General features: G+C 41.1%; 1 protein-coding gene across 6 annotated transcripts; it reads left to right on the top strand.

Moving 5' to 3' along the window:
• Positions 1-1557: 1557 nt before the first annotated feature.
• On the top strand, positions 1558-17346 carry ZFAND5 (zinc finger AN1-type containing 5). Of its 6 annotated transcripts, none has more exons than XM_071581126.1 (6): positions 1558-1565; positions 5410-5567; positions 6001-6112; positions 6520-6620; positions 15349-15474; positions 15699-17346. In XM_071581126.1, the coding sequence occupies exons 2-6, from the start codon at positions 5417-5419 to the stop codon at positions 15845-15847; spliced, it is 639 nt and encodes a 212-aa protein (XP_071437227.1). In that variant the 5' UTR covers positions 1558-1565; positions 5410-5416; the 3' UTR covers positions 15848-17346. The 6 variants fall into 6 exon arrangements, with proteins under 6 accessions (XP_071437227.1, XP_071437228.1, XP_071437229.1 ...); XM_071581127.1 differs by lacking the exon at positions 1558-1565 and adding an exon at positions 1976-2272; XM_071581128.1 differs by lacking the exon at positions 1558-1565 and adding an exon at positions 1977-2268.
• The last annotated feature ends 947 nt before the right edge of the window (positions 17347-18293 follow it).

Below are 18293 nucleotides of genomic sequence, written 5' to 3' on the forward strand. Positions count from 1 at the left end.
TGAAAAATTAAAACACATTAGTTGATTCTTCAGCACTGAGAACTGGTCATGTTTCAGGCTTTCTGTATCAGGATGTGTGGTCACACCACACCATAATTACAGCTTGGCCTTTGCCTAGAAGATGCTCAAAATACAGAGAAATGCAAGACAAATTAAGACAATGTTTTAATTGTCAGATATACAAAATAAAGTACTAGCTTGGGCAGAAATTCAATTTTCTCGGGAAAATAATTGAGAGGAAGACACATGGCGAAATAAAGCAAATAGTTAATCTTTCTATTGCATTAAAAAAAACTAAACAAAACCAAAAGCAACAACAACAAAAAAACCAACAAAAACAAGCAAAAAAGAAAACCTCACAACTGACATCATTTAGATCAGTGGTCTCCAAACTTTTTTGACCATGCATTCCTATTAGTGAAATATTTTTAAGCAAACACAACATAGTATAATGAAGTTCTAATATTTTTCTTCCTACACCCCATGAGATCCTCATGTACCCCACTTTGGAGACCACTGATTTAGATAATCTGAGTAATTTAAACAACTGCAGCGCTTTGGATGATAGAAACACTGGGGTTTCTTCCTTGCAGTGCTGCAGAAAACAGCTGGGTGCAGAAATACATAGTTTCTATGGCCAGATATAGTTTGTTGGTCATCTTATGTGAAAGCTTACAATTATATACCGTAAGGTAGTCCAACATATGGTACAGATGAACAGTCTGTGGGAAAGATGAGCACTTATCGTATCTGTAGATGCACTGGTCACCACCAATGTTTAAAACCAACATACCTCCACCAAAACATTTCAGGAAGGCTACAGCTGACTTAAGTCTCTCCAGTAGGTGGGATGCCCTTTATCAGGAGATGACGTTGCTCTTTCAGAGGAGTGTCCAGAACCCTGCTCCATACCATGTTAACCTCTGATTCCTAAACTAAGTGTTGCCTGCTTCCCTCACCTACCAAGGTCCAGGTGACCACATTCTTGAACAATTCACAAGATAGAACTAGGAATAAGAACGGTAAGTGCCATTGGTATGTTTCTGCTCTACAATGAGGACATTCACTTGAGAAGACTTCTTTAAAAGCAGCACAGCTTGCTTGTGATTCCATTGAGCAAACAGCTTAAGTTCTAAAATCATCTTCATCTTCTGAAGCTGTGGTTCCTAAGATGCAAGTACCCTTTTGGTCTCTGGATGAAATACTAAGTTTGCCCTGGGAGTGTTCTTGATATTCCAAGCATCCCAAGTCAAAAAAGGTCTCCAAGGCAGTATCTGCAAACCTCATAGTATTTTTGACGATAGTGGGCTCTTAGAATGTAAGATACTCTTCAAAATAGGAGGCAGAATCTGCTCTTTAGGATTGGATTAAGTAAAATGTGCAGCTAAATATTATTTCTTTTAATCTGTTAAGATCTGCTTTTCAGAGTAGGAAGAGGGCAGTGTGATCAGACAACAAGCCATGAAATTCATCATCAGGAATTGAAACTAGAAGTTCTCTTCTGTTTCTGGGCAATACCTTTACATTTTTTGCTTTCGATCTTACAAGACACCTAGATCTTGTAGGTAAATTTAGGTCAAATAAAAAGAAAAGACAAACTGGAATATTGTATTTTAAGGGTCATCAGTGTTCCCTAAGATTCTGTGCAGTGCAGTAACCCGACGCTGAGCGTGCATCCCGTGGACACCGCGCGGTGAGCAGCAGCGGGTGCTCCGCGCCGGGAATCACCCCCGGCCCGGGCCGGGCCGGGCCCGGGCCCGGAGCTCCCGTGACGCGGCGCGTGGGGCGCTGGAACCGCGGCGGGCGCCGGGACCGCGGCCGGCCCCGTGCGCGCGGACCCCCGCTCGTGAGAGCGGCAACTGGCGGAGCGGCGGCGGCGGCGGCGGCGGCAGCGGCAGCGGCAGCACGCATGAACCGGCGGGCGGGCAGCGGGAGGAGTCGCGGCCGCCGGGCAGGCTGCGCTCCTCCCTCCTCCTCTTCCTCCTCTTCTTCTTTCTCCTCCTGCTCCTCCTCTTCACCATCTTCTTCTTCCTCCTCCCCCTCTCCCCGCCCCCAGCGCTTTCCCGCCGCCCGCCCTCCACGCACGGTGGGTCCCGCCTCGCGCCGCTGCCGACACGGCCGCCGCTGCCGCTGCGGGAACAAAGGAGCGACGCGGCGGCGGCGCGGCCGCCACCTCGGCGCCTGCCGCTTTCTCGACAGCCGCCCGAAGCCGTCCTCGGCGCTTTCTCCGGCACCCGCTGCGGGGTTTGTGGCCCCCGCCGAGAACAAGTGGGTGAGGGGCGGCGAACTCCGCTCGGTTCCCTAGGGCCTTCACGACGGCAGGGTGTGCCCAGGCCTTCCAGCGGGCGGCTTCGTCCCGCCTGGCCCCCGGCGCCGCCGGTGTGGTAGAGCGCAGTGAGGTTCCCGTGGCTGGCCGCGGCTGGGGCCTAGTGGCAGTGGGGCTGTCATGACTCAGGGGGTTGGGAGGAGCGGCTCAGCCTCCCTGCCCTGCCCTGCCCTGCCCTGCCCTGCCCTGCCCTGCCCTGCCCTGCCCTGCCCTGCCCTGCCCGCCGCCACCGCTCTTGAGTGCGGCAGGCCTCCCGGGTCTTTTGTGTGCCGGTGTTGGGGAAGGCGGGGGCGTGGGGGGAGCAGTTAAGGCCTGCGGCGCTGCGGACGCTTGTCAGGGACCCCCGCTTTGTCTGACTCAGCTGCTGGACTGCATGCACCCATTTGGGGGAACACCCGGTGCCTGTTCACTTCCCCCGTACCAACCCTGGGCTCTGCCCTCACACAGCGCGGCCCTGACAAGCGAGCGCCCCGCGCAGCCCTTGTGCACCCCTCATTTGTTTTGTTTCTGTGTTTCTCGTGTTTAGTCGTGGTCCCATTTCTGGAGGAGGATTTTGAGGCAAATTGGTATTTAGGTCAGCGGGCCCATCGCTGACGCAGTGCCCGATTTTGTGGCTGCTTTTAGCGCGCCTTGGACCCTCGTTTCTGTCGTTTCGCCGCGGTGTGGGGTCGCCCAGCGGGACGAAGCCGGCTCGGCCATGGGCTCGAGGCCGCGGGGTGGGCGACTGAGGTGCGCGACCGGGGTTGCTAACGGGATTTACCCGCCCCCTGCCCCGAGTGGGGAAGGTGATGCTGGGGATGCGCGGCCTGCGCCGCCCGCGGGATAAAAAGGGTTCTGCTTGCTGTCGGGATGCCGCGGGCCTGAGCCGGAGCATGGCCGAGGTGAAAGGAGACCTTTCTCAATTATCTTCTTTCTTCCCCTCGAAGAGAAGCGGTTGGGTATAACCACCCATGCCCGGGTCGCGGGGGGCATTTCTGGAGCGGTGGCTGTTCCCGGGCCCGGTCACGCCCAGCCGCGGCCGCAGGGAAAGGGCAGCGGGAGGCGGCTGGCTGGTGATGCCGCATTTTCTCGACTGCCTGTAGGCGCCCACGCTCCTCTGGAAGAGAAGGAAGGTCGGACTTCGCTGGCGCCTCTTCCCTACAGAGCCGGCAGCCTGCGGTAGATATAAATAGGGACTGACTTCAGCGGGCGGCCGGGCGCCCCGGGCCCCTGACTCCGCCGCCTGACAGGCGGAAGCTCAGGCTCTCGCTCGCCCATGTGACCGACCCTCCACGGGGGCAGCAGCAGCGCCGAGCGGGCAGCGGGGGCTCGTCTGCCGCCCGAGCGCCCGGGGGAGAGCTGCGGTGCCGGGGTCGGCCGGGGTGAGTGCGCAGCAGCTGGGTTCCTGCGGCGGCAGGCGCCTTTCGAGTGAACCCCGGTGACAACGCGGGGCGCTTCCCAGAGCTTGGAAGAGCACGACTTGCTTGCTCAGCGTTGGGTAGCAGCAACTTGACCTTTCCGTTAGAGGCACGCATTTCAAGTAGTGGAAAAATGTGCAGACAAAAGAAACTGCAAAGTCTCTAGCTTGTAGTAGAATAGTGGAAGCACCTAAAGCAAGATTTCGTAAGTGATCAAATTTGTTGTGGCACACCGACTTGGAAATTAAGCAAGTCAGCTGAGGTTGGTGTTTGGCAGTGTGTTTGATAGCACTCTGATCTTACCTACTTAGTAACAAAAGGGCTGGAGTACAGTATTTATGTGTATTATACAGACATAGATCTTATGATATAGATGACAAGATTTTTTAAAAATTTCTGTAGGTGGGACATAGTTTTTTCTGGCTCCCTTGCCCTGTTTATATGGCTGCAAAACTGTATCAGCGTAAGTTTGAAGCTGTCTTGTAGCCTGAAGGGGCACTATTTATACTTGGAAGAAGGTATTAAAAAGCCATAAGTTGTACAGCTATTTATACCTGGAAAATTAAGTCATGTGACCACCAGTAGGCAAGCAGATGAATTTTGCTTGTTAGCTTCCTCCAGGCTTTGATTTACTTTGTTCCCAGTGTAGTTTACCTAGACAAAGACAGCTGTCAGTTGCAGTTTTTGTACCAGTGAAACACGTTTATCATTTGCAGTGTGAGATCTCTTAATTTAAAAAGGATTTTCTCTACACTGTAACAAATTCACTTTCAGCGTTTTTGACTTTATAGCAAGTCTCTTTGGTCAAATATGTGACTGTTCTGAATAGGAAAACAGCAATCTAAAGTTTACCTAAAATGTCTTCAGGTGCCATATGCATGGCTTCTACTGAAATTATATTTTAGTGCAGTATTTTTGCATGTTCTCAGTTTGTAGCAGATTGCACAATTGTTGTTTTCCAGTTGTATTGCACTTGGGAATCAAGGATTTGGTTGCTGTGCAGTTTTCTACTAACTATGCTTTGCAGAGGTTAACAGACAGCAGAGGTGAAAAATTTTTATTTGTGGCAGAGAGTCAGAACTGACTGCCTCTGGTAGGCTTGAAAATCTTGCTCTAACTTTATTAAAGGCAAGGGGCTTTTTTATTTTGTAAATGTGTAAGTCATGTAAGAAAACATTTTAAAAAGTTTGAAGTTATTAATTCTCTTTCTCTTGGAAGAGTACTGTGAGAGTAAGAACTGCTAATAGTGGAATTAGCCTCCAAATAATGTGACTTCAGCATTGAAAAAGCGAGGAGTCAGGAAATAATAAGCTATGTTGTTTGCCAAAGCTGTTTTGTGCATATAAACTTAGTCTTGCTAATTCTGCATATTAGTGCTCAGAGGTTAGTAATTAAGGGGTTTTTTTGGCTGTCAAATTAAATTAACCTGCACATGCAGCTCAGTGCCCAACAGGTATATTATTTCTTAGTATGATGACACTTTTTCTTCTCTTAAAGGTTCATAATGATGTTACTTGGCAATACAATTGCAGTCTTGAATAGTATATTAACATTCATATAACCCTCTTTAAGAATGCTGATATCACTTGGGGGGGCAGGGTTAGCAGAAATACTTTAATTCTTTAACCCTGTAATTGATTTTGGTGGCATGCCAGTTCCTAATGCAGTTCTTGGTTTTGTTTACAGCATCGAGATGACTCAGGAGACAAACCAGACCCCAGGGCCTATGCTATGTAGTACAGGATGTGGATTTTATGGAAATCCTAGGACAAATGGGATGTGTTCTGTGTGCTACAAAGAACATCTTCAGCGACAGCAGAATAGTGGTAGAATCAGCCCAATGGGTAAGGGTGTGTGGCATTGTTGGGTTTTTGGGTTTTGTTGGTTTGGGTTTTTTTACTTCTTTCAAAATAAAACTATAGATGATTACAAGGAATCCTAGAAAATTTTTTAGAACTTCTGAAAGCTATGTACTAAAACAATGAATATCCAATAGACTGCTACCTTAAATCACAGTAAAGATAAAAATACTTTTTTGTATAATGTGTTCTGGTTTGCTTCACATTCAGCCATAACTTGCTTTCCCACTTAGCCTCCTCTGTTAGTATATTTTTATGCGATCTGTATTTTGCTTGTTAACAGTTCAACATGTCTTTAAGTAAAAAGTAATATGCAATAACAGTGAAGATTTTATGCTGACGGTTCATAGCTCTGTAGGAGACTATTTGACTAACATGTTTGCTACAGTTTGTAACATGTCAAATTCTTGTTACATAGGAACAAGCAGTGGTTCAAGCAGTCCTACCTCAGACTCTGCATCTGTACAGAGAGCAGACGCTAGCTTAAACAACTGTGAAGGTGCTGCTGGCAGCACATCTGAAAAAGCAAGGTACAATTAAGGTATTACTGTGAGGTTTGAAAGAGCTGTGAATGTGCAGCAAGTTGAAGGCTTGCAGCAATCCTGCCCTATCATAGTGAATATCTGCATAGGAGAAAGGACCTGACAGGGCTCTGTGAATATGTATAAATGAAAAATTATTCAAATATTGGTGTTGTACTGCTCTAAATAAAATAGTTTTTTAGGATCTGCAGAAATCATTTCCTACAGTCTTGCCTGTTTTCTTCTATGGGAACTAAAATAGAGTAAAAAAATGTGTTTTGAAGATAGTAGAAGCACATGTCAGGAAAATGTATCAGTAGTAATTGAACTAGTAGTTCATTAGTGTCCAGACTGGACAGTTTAACCTTTTATTATGTATGTAAAACTAATATAAGTTTTGTTTCACTGTACTTTAGCAGAAACGTGCCTGTTGCCGGTTTGCCTGTAACGCAGCAAATGACAGAAATGAGCATTTCAAGAGAGGAAGAATTAACACCCAAAACAGAGACTGAGCCAGGTATGTTCTCAGAATAATGCTGGGTACAACCAGTGACTTAAACATTAGTGAAGGGTTTGTTAGCTTCCTGAGTAGCCATTTCCTGTTGTGGTTATGGGTCTTGAGGAATTGTGTTATGGGTGCTTTTAAGTACTTTCTCCTGAGAATTGAGAAAAAGGACTAGTTCCAGAACACAGCTTTAGGCTATATGTTCAATGTTAGGAAAAAAAATGACATCTGTGAGGGTGGGGTTGGATCCTCAACCTTTTTTTAAAAAGTAAGGCACTCTAAAATTGCATTTGGACAAGGTGTTCAGTTTTGAAGTCAAACTATTGAGATTCTGTGTATTACTGAGCAATACAGTTCCGGCTGACTCAGGCAATCAGAATGGCTTTTTGCATTTGGAGATGGTGCTTATTAAATTCCATTCTACAAAGGAGTGAGTCTGTGGGGGAAGGGAATATGTCATTTAAAAGCATTAACAAAAACTGCCTAAGGTGCCTGAACTAACTTGAGTAATCAGTACCTATAACCAAAGTATTGTTACAGGGTAGTTGCAGGTTTAATTGCTGCGTAAGAATTGTCATTTCACAGTTTTATTCTCATGCTGGATAACTCTAACTATTAGTTAAAGTTCAGAGTTTAAATTGTTTCTTGGAGGGAGGGAGATCTTGCTAAACTACAGCTAATGAGTAATGGAATTTGTATCAGGATGTTCAAATAGATACCTTAACACGTTTGTTTTTTACTTTAACTTGTCCAGGCTTGCTTATTGAACTTAACAGTTCTGACACAGTTTTAAAAACTAAGAGCTATGGTTTAGTAGGAAGTCTGAAGATAAAATGCTTTTTTTCAGCTGTGAAGTCAGTGGCATGGAATTTGTGGCAGATGCTACTCTGCACTGTATCAGAGTGATTTTTAACTAGTTAATATCTTTGCCAACAAAGACTGCTCTGACAATTGATATTTAATTGCTCGCTACTTGTATAGAAGATTTTACCATCAGATTTTACCATCTGTGTCAAGGTTCTGTGATATGGACTGAAGTACAGTAATACAATGTGCTGGGTTTTTCATTATGGATGGACTGAGGAGATTTTTGCAATGATTAATTTCCTGTAACTGATGTTGACTGAAGAGGCTTTTGTTATGTAACTGAAAAGTAATGTAGACTTTGCTACAGTATTCATTAACCCATCATGTCTTGTTATGAAGTCCTACCTGAATGTGACAAGAAGGAAATAGGAATACATAAAATGGTAGTAGTGTTGAAGTCATAGGTGATGCTACTCTTCTTAGAACTGCTGTCATTTTGCCAGTTGTAAATGAAATCTTCAGCTATTGTTGTCATATTACCTGTTTTTCAGGTACTGTTAATCAACTTTATGATAGATGGTGTCACGTAGCACATTATTGATTAAAATGGGGAAGAAATCCAAAGCAGTTCAAGATAGTTATGTATTGTAATAAGTAAGTTCACAGGTTGAAACCAGTAAAAGCTGTCACAAGCTTGTGTAGAGCTCACTCGAAAAACTACCAGACTACTTAAATGTCTCTGGAAAAAACTTGAAGAACCAAACTACTTTCCTGAAGATATAGCTGTAAATTCATGAGGAAGCCTCACCTGCTCTAATGCCTAAGTTTCCTTTTAAGTATTACGATTTGGCACAGATCCTAGACATCATAAGATAGTGTCCTTATATACTAGTCTTCGGGTTTGTTTGACATCTTAAATAAACAATGTTGCCTGTATTTAGTGGCATATTGACCTGTGTCTTGCTGGCAAGAGAAGGTGGCCCAGAGTTTTTATGCAAAATTCCTGTTGTGTCTGGAGTATGCAGATTTTTTTAATCTTCCTTTTTTCCAGTAACATCCCCTGTGTGTTGATCTCTCCTCTCAAGGATGAAATGAGACAATGGTGAATAGTTCGAATCACCTTGTAACAACACATCTAATACTTTCTATGAGATGTAATTCTCTGAAAGTGCTGCAGTTGGGTTGGGGTTTTTTAAGGCAGTGATAGATTTGCTTTAGGGAGTAGTGTGATTAGCTGTCCTTTGTAAACCCACAGCTGCACAGCAACAGTGCTTACAGAAAAAGTAAACCAGAAATTGAACTGATAATGGTATTGTATAAATTACATATCTTAAAAATACCTAAATACTCTTGATGTTAATCCATGCTGTAATTTACCCTTCCATTTCCTGAATTCAGCAGCAGCAGTGTTAGAAGGCAGTTGGCAGAGGTTGTTTGGCACACATCTCTCACTTCCTAGCAAGCCAAAATGATTAGAGCTATTTTATAGCTGTCCTGCATTCAGGTTGAGAGACCCTCACATACATTGTAGGTACCGCCAGTGTGTTATATCTGTGATGTGTACAGTGTGTTGCAGGCAACATTCTGAGTAAGGTATAAGTGAGGTAGCTTATGAGATATGGTAAGCTAAAGGTGGTAAATACGTGACATTCCTTAGATCTTGTTGTAATAAGTGACTTGCTAATTCCGTTTCATTTTCACACATGGCTGTAGTAGTTGAGCTGCTATCTGAAAACAATTCTATTGTGATTGTTGGTAGTACTGTTTGATAAGATAACTTGGTATTGTGTTGAAAATAAATTAGCTTTCCTTTGTGTTTCCCATGTCTGCTGTAGCTTTGGTAGATACCCCTCTAATTGGAAAATTTCTGAAATGGAATCCCTTGTAAGCTCTGAAGTTGCCCACATTGTAAAATGAGACTGAGGACCCAGCTGCTTGTCCTGTGCTTGTTGGTGATGGAATGCTATTATTATTTTAATAATGATATCCCATAGACATCAAGTCTTCATGATGACCATATTAAATGGGATTTCTGTGTGATGCTGAAACTAAGGAATCTTACATCGTATTAGTATGGCAGTAAAGATATTAAATACATGTCAGAGTTGGGCATGTGAGAAATGGAGTTACATGCTGCAGAACATTTCTATTGCTGTTCTTTGGCATGAAAGTAAATGTGATGGAAGTTTATTCTGCAGCCTTTCATCACAGTACCTGCAGTGGCATAGCAATTCTAGTTCCTGGAGAGTAAAGTATTTATACTCAGGGAGCTTAATAAAGCACAGTAAGTACTGTCCATTTTTTCATACTAAAATTGTATGTACAAGTACATTGTCATGGATTAACACCAACTGGCAGCTAAGTACCAGACAGCCACTTGCTTAGTCCCTGCTTAACCCCTGTGGGTTAAGATAAAAACAGCTTAATAATTAGAACAAAGTAAAAGCAATACCAATTATAATAACAATAATAGTATAATTATTGTAATGAAAAGGGGAAAGAGAGACATAAACTGCAAAAAGCTCCACAAATCATGCACACTACAAATGGTCACTACCTGCTAACTGATGCCCAGCCCATTCCCCAACAGTGATTGGCAGCTCGCAGCCAATCCACCCAGTTTATATACTAGGAAGAATGTTCTCTGGTGTGGAGTATCCCTTTAGCTAGTTCATTCAGGTCAGCTCTCCCAGCAATGCTCCCTCACAGCTTTTTGTGCATCTGCTTGCTGGCAGAGCATGGAAAACTGAAAAGTTTGTAATTTAAAGTAAACACTATTTAGCAACAATTAAAACATTGGCTTGTTATCAGCATTATTCTCATACTGAATCCAAAATACAGCACTGTACCAGCTACTGAGAAGAAAGAACTCTATCCCAGCTGGCACCAAGACAGTTGTGTTAATATGAAGTGTAAGGATTACACTATCTCTAATACAGCTTTCAGCTCCAGAACTGCAGAAGTGCATTTAATGTCTTTTGTATGACTGTTCAATGTCCCTTTTTTCCTCTCATTTTTTCCATTACTTTAGCTGAGGAGTTGGCAGTTAGCTTCCCCAAATCACAATACTTAAATAATAATAAATGTTTAGATCATACTTTTTTGCTATGCTTTCAAGAGTGCATGCCACTGGTATGCTTGTAGTTTAAGCTGTTGAGATCTTATTTGTTGAATTTTTGTTTAGTCTCAAAAGCTTCTAGAAACTTATTGATGTGGTAGTCCTTTCTGGTCTCGTGATAAGGGGAGGGTTAGAAAATAATGCTGTTTTGTTTTCATCATGTTTTGTTCAGCTGAAACATCAGATTCATTCTTTACCAGTGTGAAATCTCAGTGGGAAAATACTTACAACAGGCTTGCTTTTTTGGAATGGTCTTACTGTTTTATATAAGGAAAACTACTGACAGCTTTAAACAACCTTTTCTTAGAGTGGTTTTTAATTTTGAGTGGTACTCCCACATAGTCACTGTAGCTTAATTAGAGTCTGAGAAGAAGAGCTTTGTTCTCCACTTTGTAGGACCTTTTTGCATGTAGGTTGAGTAGCTGTTACACTAGCTGTGTGGCCAATGTCTTCCATCAGTGGCCTTGCTGCTCCTCTTGCAAAAGGTGCATCTTAACTTCAGACTACATACGAAGGAAATTTTCCCAAATTGTTACTGAACTACTTGTATTTATGTGGTGTTTTATGAGGCACCTCTCCTAGTCCTATGATTATGTTAGTCTATCCTGAATCTGCTATAATAATATTCTTCTTGGTGTGATGGTGATGCAATCTTATAGTGCCTACAGATAATAATGTAAGACCAAAATACTAGTTAATAAGAACCTTCTCAGTTCTGTAAATCTATTGCTCCTAAGTTTTTTAGCATTGTAATACAAGAAATGATGTGGTAAAATTCAAGTGAAGTAAACCTTATCAGGTCTTGAGCCGGAGGCTGGGAAAGGAAATGACCAAGGCGATGGGGAGGGGATGCACAGAATCTTAGAATGGGTTGGGTTGAAAGGGCCTGTAAAGATTGTCTACTTCCAGCGTCCCTGTTCCTGTAACACTACTTGGAGTAAATAATTTCTATCTAACATCTAGTCTAATTCTCTCTGCTTGTAGTTCAAAAACATTTCTCCTTGTCCTTTTACTATCTGCCCATGTATAAAGTATCTATCTCCTTGTTTCATAAGCCCTCTAAAGACGGAAAGGCTTCAGTGAGGTCTTCCCAGAGCCCTCTCTCATCTCCATGCTGAACAACCTCAACTCTCAGCCTGTCTTCATAGGAGAGGTGCTTCAATTCTCTGATCACCTTTGTGGCCCTCCTCTGAACTTAGTCTAACAGATTCACATCTTCCCTGTGCTGCAGGCTCCAGAGCTGGATGCAGCTCTCTGTGTGGGATCTGGCCAGATGAACAGAATCCCTTCCCTTCACCTGGTGTCCGCTCCTGTTATGATGCAGCCCAGGATGCAGCTGACCTTCTGGGCTGTCAGCACACACACGTCCAGCTTTTCATCCACAAGAACCCTCAAGTCCTTCTCTACAGGACTGCTCTCTGTGAGACACACTCTGTGTGTCTTCATGTTTACCATTGCCCCAGCCCAGGTTCAGCACCTTCCACTTGGAGTTGTTGAACTTGATGAGGTTCTCATGGGCCCACTTCTCAAGTTTATCCAGGTCTCCCTAAATGGCATCCTGTCCTGTTGTGTCAACTGCTCTGCTCAGCTTATGTCGTCTGCAAGTGTAGTAAGAGCACACTCTATCCCATTGTCTGTATCTTTGGAATTGGTCCCAAAACAGAGCCCTGAGGGACACAACTTGTCACCAGCCTCCATCTGGGCATAGAGGCATTGACCACACCTCTCTGGCCTTATCCACGCAGTTGGTCCCTTACCCACCACATAGCCCCATCCTTCAAACCCATGTTCTTCCAGTTTGAAGATAAGGATGGAAAAGTGCATGCATGGCAACAGGAGCTCTGTTAAAGTGAAAGAAACTGTTTTTGTGATAAGTTTGCTTTATCTGAACAGTTACTGATGAAGCAGGTCTACAAGTACTAATAACCACTATTTTCTAACTTTTGAGCATTTTCTTCTGCTGCCCATTCCATGGTCATCATAGAGAAATCACTTACAGCACTTTGATTAACACTGTGTGACTACAGTTCAGCATATTGAGGACTGGGATTGTATTTGCCCAATTGGCTTTGGCTTCTATGTTAAAGGAAGCCTTTTGTGACAAGCAGTTGTAACAACAGTATTTGAATTTAGATGGGCTCCTGTTGTCGTGGCAAAACATCTACAGTATTCAATATTTTTCATCGAAGCTACAGGTTGATGAAAAAGGAGTTGTATTCTGAGCTTTAAGTAAGGGGCAGGGTAGGCAGCTTTGCTTCTGTCCTAGCCATTACTGAGTAGCACATTTCTGAACATTTTATATGATAAAAACTAATTATCAGACTTAAATCTGCTGGTGTAAATGAATAGGAGAATCCTTTATTTATAAAGCGTAATAATTGAACTTTTAAATTGGGATTTCCAGGACTATGTCCCCTCTTGTCTTGGAACCTTTTAGTGACCATTACTGCATGTTGCATGTTGCTTTTCTGTCTTGGAATATGTTTTAATTCTGGGGGAATGTTCCAGTTCAACTGCCCTTCAGGAAATGTCCTGCAGTTTCTTATGACCACTTTCATTACTTCACAATTTGTAGTCTGCCAGTTGTCACAGTTTCCTGATGCAAACTAAAAAGTATACTTGTAGTAGTTGGTAGCATTTTCTCTTGGATGGATTTGTCTTTTGTGGCAGAGTGATCTACTAGGCTGTCTTTGCCTTGGTAATTTCTGGGAAGTTGCTTGTTCCATTTTTGCTTTCTTGTTGACATGTTAGTAATATAAAGTGTTCCTCTTCTCCTTTTTGTGTTCTCTTAGTGTATGTCATGAATTACTTTGTCACTGTTTATTCTTCTGCATTTTCTTTTCGATATGATTGAAACATCGTGCATACTCCCAGGGATCAAATTTTTAAGTCGTTTCTAATGCAGATGAAGCTTTCCACTAACTAAGAACACACCAAGTTGCAAAGTGTGTGATTGTTTCTGGTTCCTATTTTTCACCTGTCATAGCTTACAATTTTGTTTTTAAACAAACTAACCATATAACAGAGTATTTGACCATGCTTTTTGGGAGCTGTTTAGTATTTTTTATCTTTTAATAGCTGATGGTTGTTAGCCAAGGTGCATAAGGATCCAACAGGTACACTTTGTGATATTGCTGATTGTTAACCTGATTTTGATCACAGGCTCTCTAGTAGATAAACTGGTGCTGAATACTGCATTTCATAGGATTTAAAATCAAGTTCAGATGATCATATTTGTTCATTTAGAAAATTGTAATCTAGACAAAGAAATTGTTTTCTTGGGGGGAAAAATTAAGCACTTGTACCAATGGCACTAATGATTGTAGTACTACTACTGGAATATTTTTCTTATCCTTTGTACTTGGCAAAATAGCACTAACACTGAACTTCCCAAATCTCTTACAAAAATGGTCCATGTGATATGACAAAAAATAGAGTCTGGAAATGGCCTTGGTTGTTCATTAGGACTGTTGCTATAACATATTATTAAACTATAAGGAAATACTAGCAGCCGTTTGCTTTACTGCACAACATATTTTGGTGATGAGCACTGGAAGTGTTCTCTGTTACTTCTGAGATTTTGTCACTTTTAAATCTTGTTCAGATTATGAAATCTTGCCTGGGCCCTTTCTTGTTATACAGTGAATTGTGAAGCTCTCTAGGTGTTACTGGTAGTAGTGAGGTGATTTTCAGGATACCTATGAATGGCAATGCTAACACAATTTTAAAAAACAAATGCTGATCCAAAACAATCTCAACTAAGAAAGCATATTTGTCTGTATGAAGTTGATTGCAAATAAGTCCATTGTTTTGCTGGAATTGCCTTATGTAGTTTATTCTGTTTCAGAACAATAGATGTCATCAAACAGCTATGAGTGTTCAGCAAACTTGTACCAGGAGCAGGTATTAAAGCTGTGTTCAAATGCACCTTTCTCAGCTTTCCTTTGTTCCAGTTTGGATATAAAGAGGATATCCATAAAAGAAATTCTTTTAAAAATACTTTTAAAAATAAAATTAACAGATTCATAGAAGGAGACATTTTTATTCTTCAGAGAGCTTACGTAAAATTTCACTCAAGTTTGTTTAAAGATGTTTACAGCCCATGCAATTGAAAAATAGCTCATTTTGTCTGTATCTACTTCAATAATAAAGCTGAATAGAGAACAAAAATACAGAGACTCAACTAAATCTGCACTTCGTTATTTAAATGAGAGGTCTTTTGTACTGTGTGTTTTTTAGCTGTGTTCTGGATCCGTCACAGAATTAGTTGTTCAGTATCTGCTGTTTTGGTGAAATGTTTTAGGTATCTGACTTTGCAAGAGTAATAACAGAGTAACCCATTACTATGGTAGTAACATACTACTAAATTTCATTTGTTTCTAAAATATGTTTCTAGTAGTTATATTTTCCACAGGTATCCCTCTGTTTAGCAACTTTAGCTGTGAAAATATTGTTACTGTTTTAGATTAAAAGTTACTTGATCATGTGATTTATTTAAATATTAAATGTGTACATGTAATTTCTAGAATGCTTTTCAAACTTGTTTAGGTGTAATAAATGCTGTGTATTTTCTAGATGGCAGAAGTGTGGGGGAAAATCTGATTGTCTTGAATAGAGCCAGAAGGGTGAATAGAGTACCTAAAAATCCCTATTTCTGATTCACACTTCTGTAGACTAGGCTTAGATTAAGTATCTTAGACAACAAACATCAGTCTTAGTGGATGAATTAATATTTATTACATGCATGCTACAAAATAGCTGGTAACCTCAAGAAAAGCATATTTAACCCTGATTTTCCTTTGCTTGCTTTAACAGTTGTTACTCAACCAAGCCCATCAGTTTCCCAGCCTAGTACTGCAGAGAATGAAGAGAGAGCTGCTGAACTGCCAAAACCAAAGAAGAACAGATGTTTCATGTGCAGGAAGAAGGTTGGCCTTACAGGTATGAGAACACTTTCTTAATACTGAACAAATCTGTGTGATTAGTTGCCTCTTACTAGATTAAACTTGATAAAATATGTGTTCTATTAAATGTATTTGCTTCCTCAGGAGTCAAGCAACTTGATACAGCTATATCCCCTTTGTAGTAACTATGCCTATAATTTACAACTTAATGTAATTGAAAACAAGTCTTCCCAGTGATGTTGCTTCTTTATCTGTGTACAGGATTTGACTGCCGATGTGGAAACTTATTTTGTGGACTTCACCGTTATTCTGACAAGCATAACTGCCCATATGACTACAAAGCAGAAGCTGCAGCTAAAATCAGAAAAGAAAATCCAGTTGTGGTGGCTGAAAAAATCCAGAGAATATAAATTAACCTGTTTATGAATAGACTGACTGACTTTTTGTGGGGCTTTTTTTCCAATACATCCTAAAAAACATGAAAGAGCAGGTGCATGGCCATTTTCCTGTTTCCTTCAAAGTTTTACTTCTAGTCCTGTCTGTCTAAATAAATGATATTTCAGAGTGTTTGGGTCTTTGTTACAGGCAGAATTTGAGAGATACAGCCCTTGAAAATACATATGCCCTCCCCAGAATATAGTTGGACGGTCAGGAACCTGCACAGGAACACATGCATAGAGTGCAAACTCTTGTTGATGTGCCAAACAGGTGTATGCTGTCTGCATGTGTGCAGCAGATCTGCCTTTTGAAATGCGCATAAGCTATTTAATGTTCGGGTAAGGTTTTATGCCTCTTTTGGAGGACACATCAAAACAGTGGCAGTCTTACTTGTATCATTTAAAATCTCATTCTACTTTTAGTTTCCACACTCCATTTTAGTTTTACAGCAGAACGTGAGCTGTGTAGAAGGGTCCACCATCCCAGGAAGATTAGTGTTGGTGCCATATTTAAGTCACTTAGCAATTGCACTGAGAAAAATAGAAAATATCAGATACATACAAGAAGAAATTTTTTTGGGAAAATACTACATTTACTTTAGAATCTTGAAAAGAGATTTCCAATGGAAATGTCTTTTTACAAGCTTATGAACTGGCCTGCAACAGAGTTGTCTGCTTTTCCTTGCATAGCTAAAAATTTGTAGCACAATATTGTAAGATTGGCTTACAAAATGAGATTACATATGTTTCTAGACATACCACAGCAGCTGTGTCAAGCAACACAGGTCTAAGTAAGTTGCTGAAGTATTAGAGCAGTTTATTATTCATATACTACTTATGTTCTGTGTGTTCCAAGTTCAAAAGAATATTAGGAGTTAATTTTTCTAGTTTTAAATGTAGCAGTTGCACCATTCTGCATGGAAAACCATACCAAACATGGCTGCTGTAGACTTAAGTGGTAGCTGGAACCACTTGGAGGGCTGCTTTACCATTTTTAATTGTACTTGGGTATAGGACTGTAGTGTTCTTGGGTGTATTGCATGGGCTGCATTATCTATGGCATTGTACAATAACAACTCTAGAAAAGGCAGTATTCTTCACTGATGCTTGTCTGGTAATACATATCACTTCTGTGTTATAATGGAAGGGGTTTTGTGATGTATGAAACTTGTGGGTTTTATATAAACAAATACAGTTTAGACTAGTGTTGTGGTAATGCCTGTTCTCATCTGTAAATAGTTACATATGTACCTGAGGCGTTACTCCTGACCTTCTGATTTTTGTTGCCAGTGTTCAGTCTTAGTTTTTACTTCACTATTAAAAGTGTCAGGGTTTTGCTTCTTTGTTTTTCTCAGTTATTAGATATGCAAACATGTACAGATAGTTCATATTTATGTATTGCACATAAGCTACCCAGCATCTATGCTATAGTGTATTATGTAAATAATAAAAATAATGTACAGAAGGAAATACTTCCTTTTGTGACAGTTCATTGGTTTTAGTTATTGCTGTAATGACAATGTGACCTTGTACAGGTTGAGGTGCAAAGTTAATATTAAGTTCTTCCAGATGTTGTCTTTATACTTAATTCTGCTTATGTCCTTATTTATTTTTTGGATATACCAACTTCTTTTGAGACAACTTGCTTGAGCAGGTGGAATATAGGTAGCTACTTGATGGCCTGACAAAAATGCCAGCAAACAACAATGTGCTTTAAAGGGAGTGAAGGACACTATTAGCAATGAACTTCAAACTTATTTCCAGTGGATCTGTTATGACAGAGCCAGAACACTGTATACACCATTCTGTCCACATCTCACCAGCAGACCTGGGCAAAGTTACTGTCAGTGTCAGCAGTCAAATATAAATGGTAAATATGCCTGATTTATCCTTCCCAGTGCAAAGGAAGAGGACACAGTACACAGCATGGAGGAAGACATCTTTACTACAAGATAATGCATAAAAATTGTTTATATCAGAAATGGGTAATATGTATCCCACCAGTCAGCAGATAGTCAACATGATAAGTAAATACTTCAGCCACTGTGTATACTTCAATAAAGGAATGCAGGAGTGCTCTGGTACTTCTTTTTCATGGATGAATTTTAGGACTTCATTGTGGAACTGTTTTAAAGCACCAAATTATTATTTTTCTACCTTTTGTATGAAAGCAATACCAACAACTCCAGCATAAAATGTTCTTTCCTTTTTTTATCCTTTTTTATCCTTTTGTAAAATTTTTTTTCTTTTGAACCTGAAACTGCCCTGTCTAGTTTTGATACTGTCTTGGCTAGATTGGTTTAAAACAGGTAATAGTACTGATGCTGTTAATTATTATGATGGTCTTAATCTCATGGTCTGCTTTTTTCTGTACAAATGCTGTACTTCTGAACACTGGTTGGAATATTTGGTAATAGTA

This window comes from Pithys albifrons, chromosome Z, assembly GCF_047495875.1.
Source record: "Pithys albifrons albifrons isolate INPA30051 chromosome Z, PitAlb_v1, whole genome shotgun sequence".
Lineage (NCBI taxonomy): Eukaryota > Metazoa > Chordata > Aves > Passeriformes > Thamnophilidae > Pithys > Pithys albifrons.

What these genes read in the sequence shown, in the direction of transcription:
- ZFAND5 (XM_071581126.1), top strand. Translation starts at nt 5,417, where the DNA reads ATGACTCAGGAGACAAACCAGACCCCAGGGCCTATGCTATGTAGTACA. An exon ending in TGGTAGAATCAGCCCAATGG is followed by an intron (nt 5,568 to 6,000) that starts GTAAGGGTGTGT and finishes CTTGTTACATAG; the next exon opens with GAACAAGCAGTGGTTCAAGC. An exon ending in GAAGAAGGTTGGCCTTACAG is followed by an intron (nt 15,475 to 15,698) that starts GTATGAGAACAC and finishes ATCTGTGTACAG; the next exon opens with GATTTGACTGCCGATGTGGA.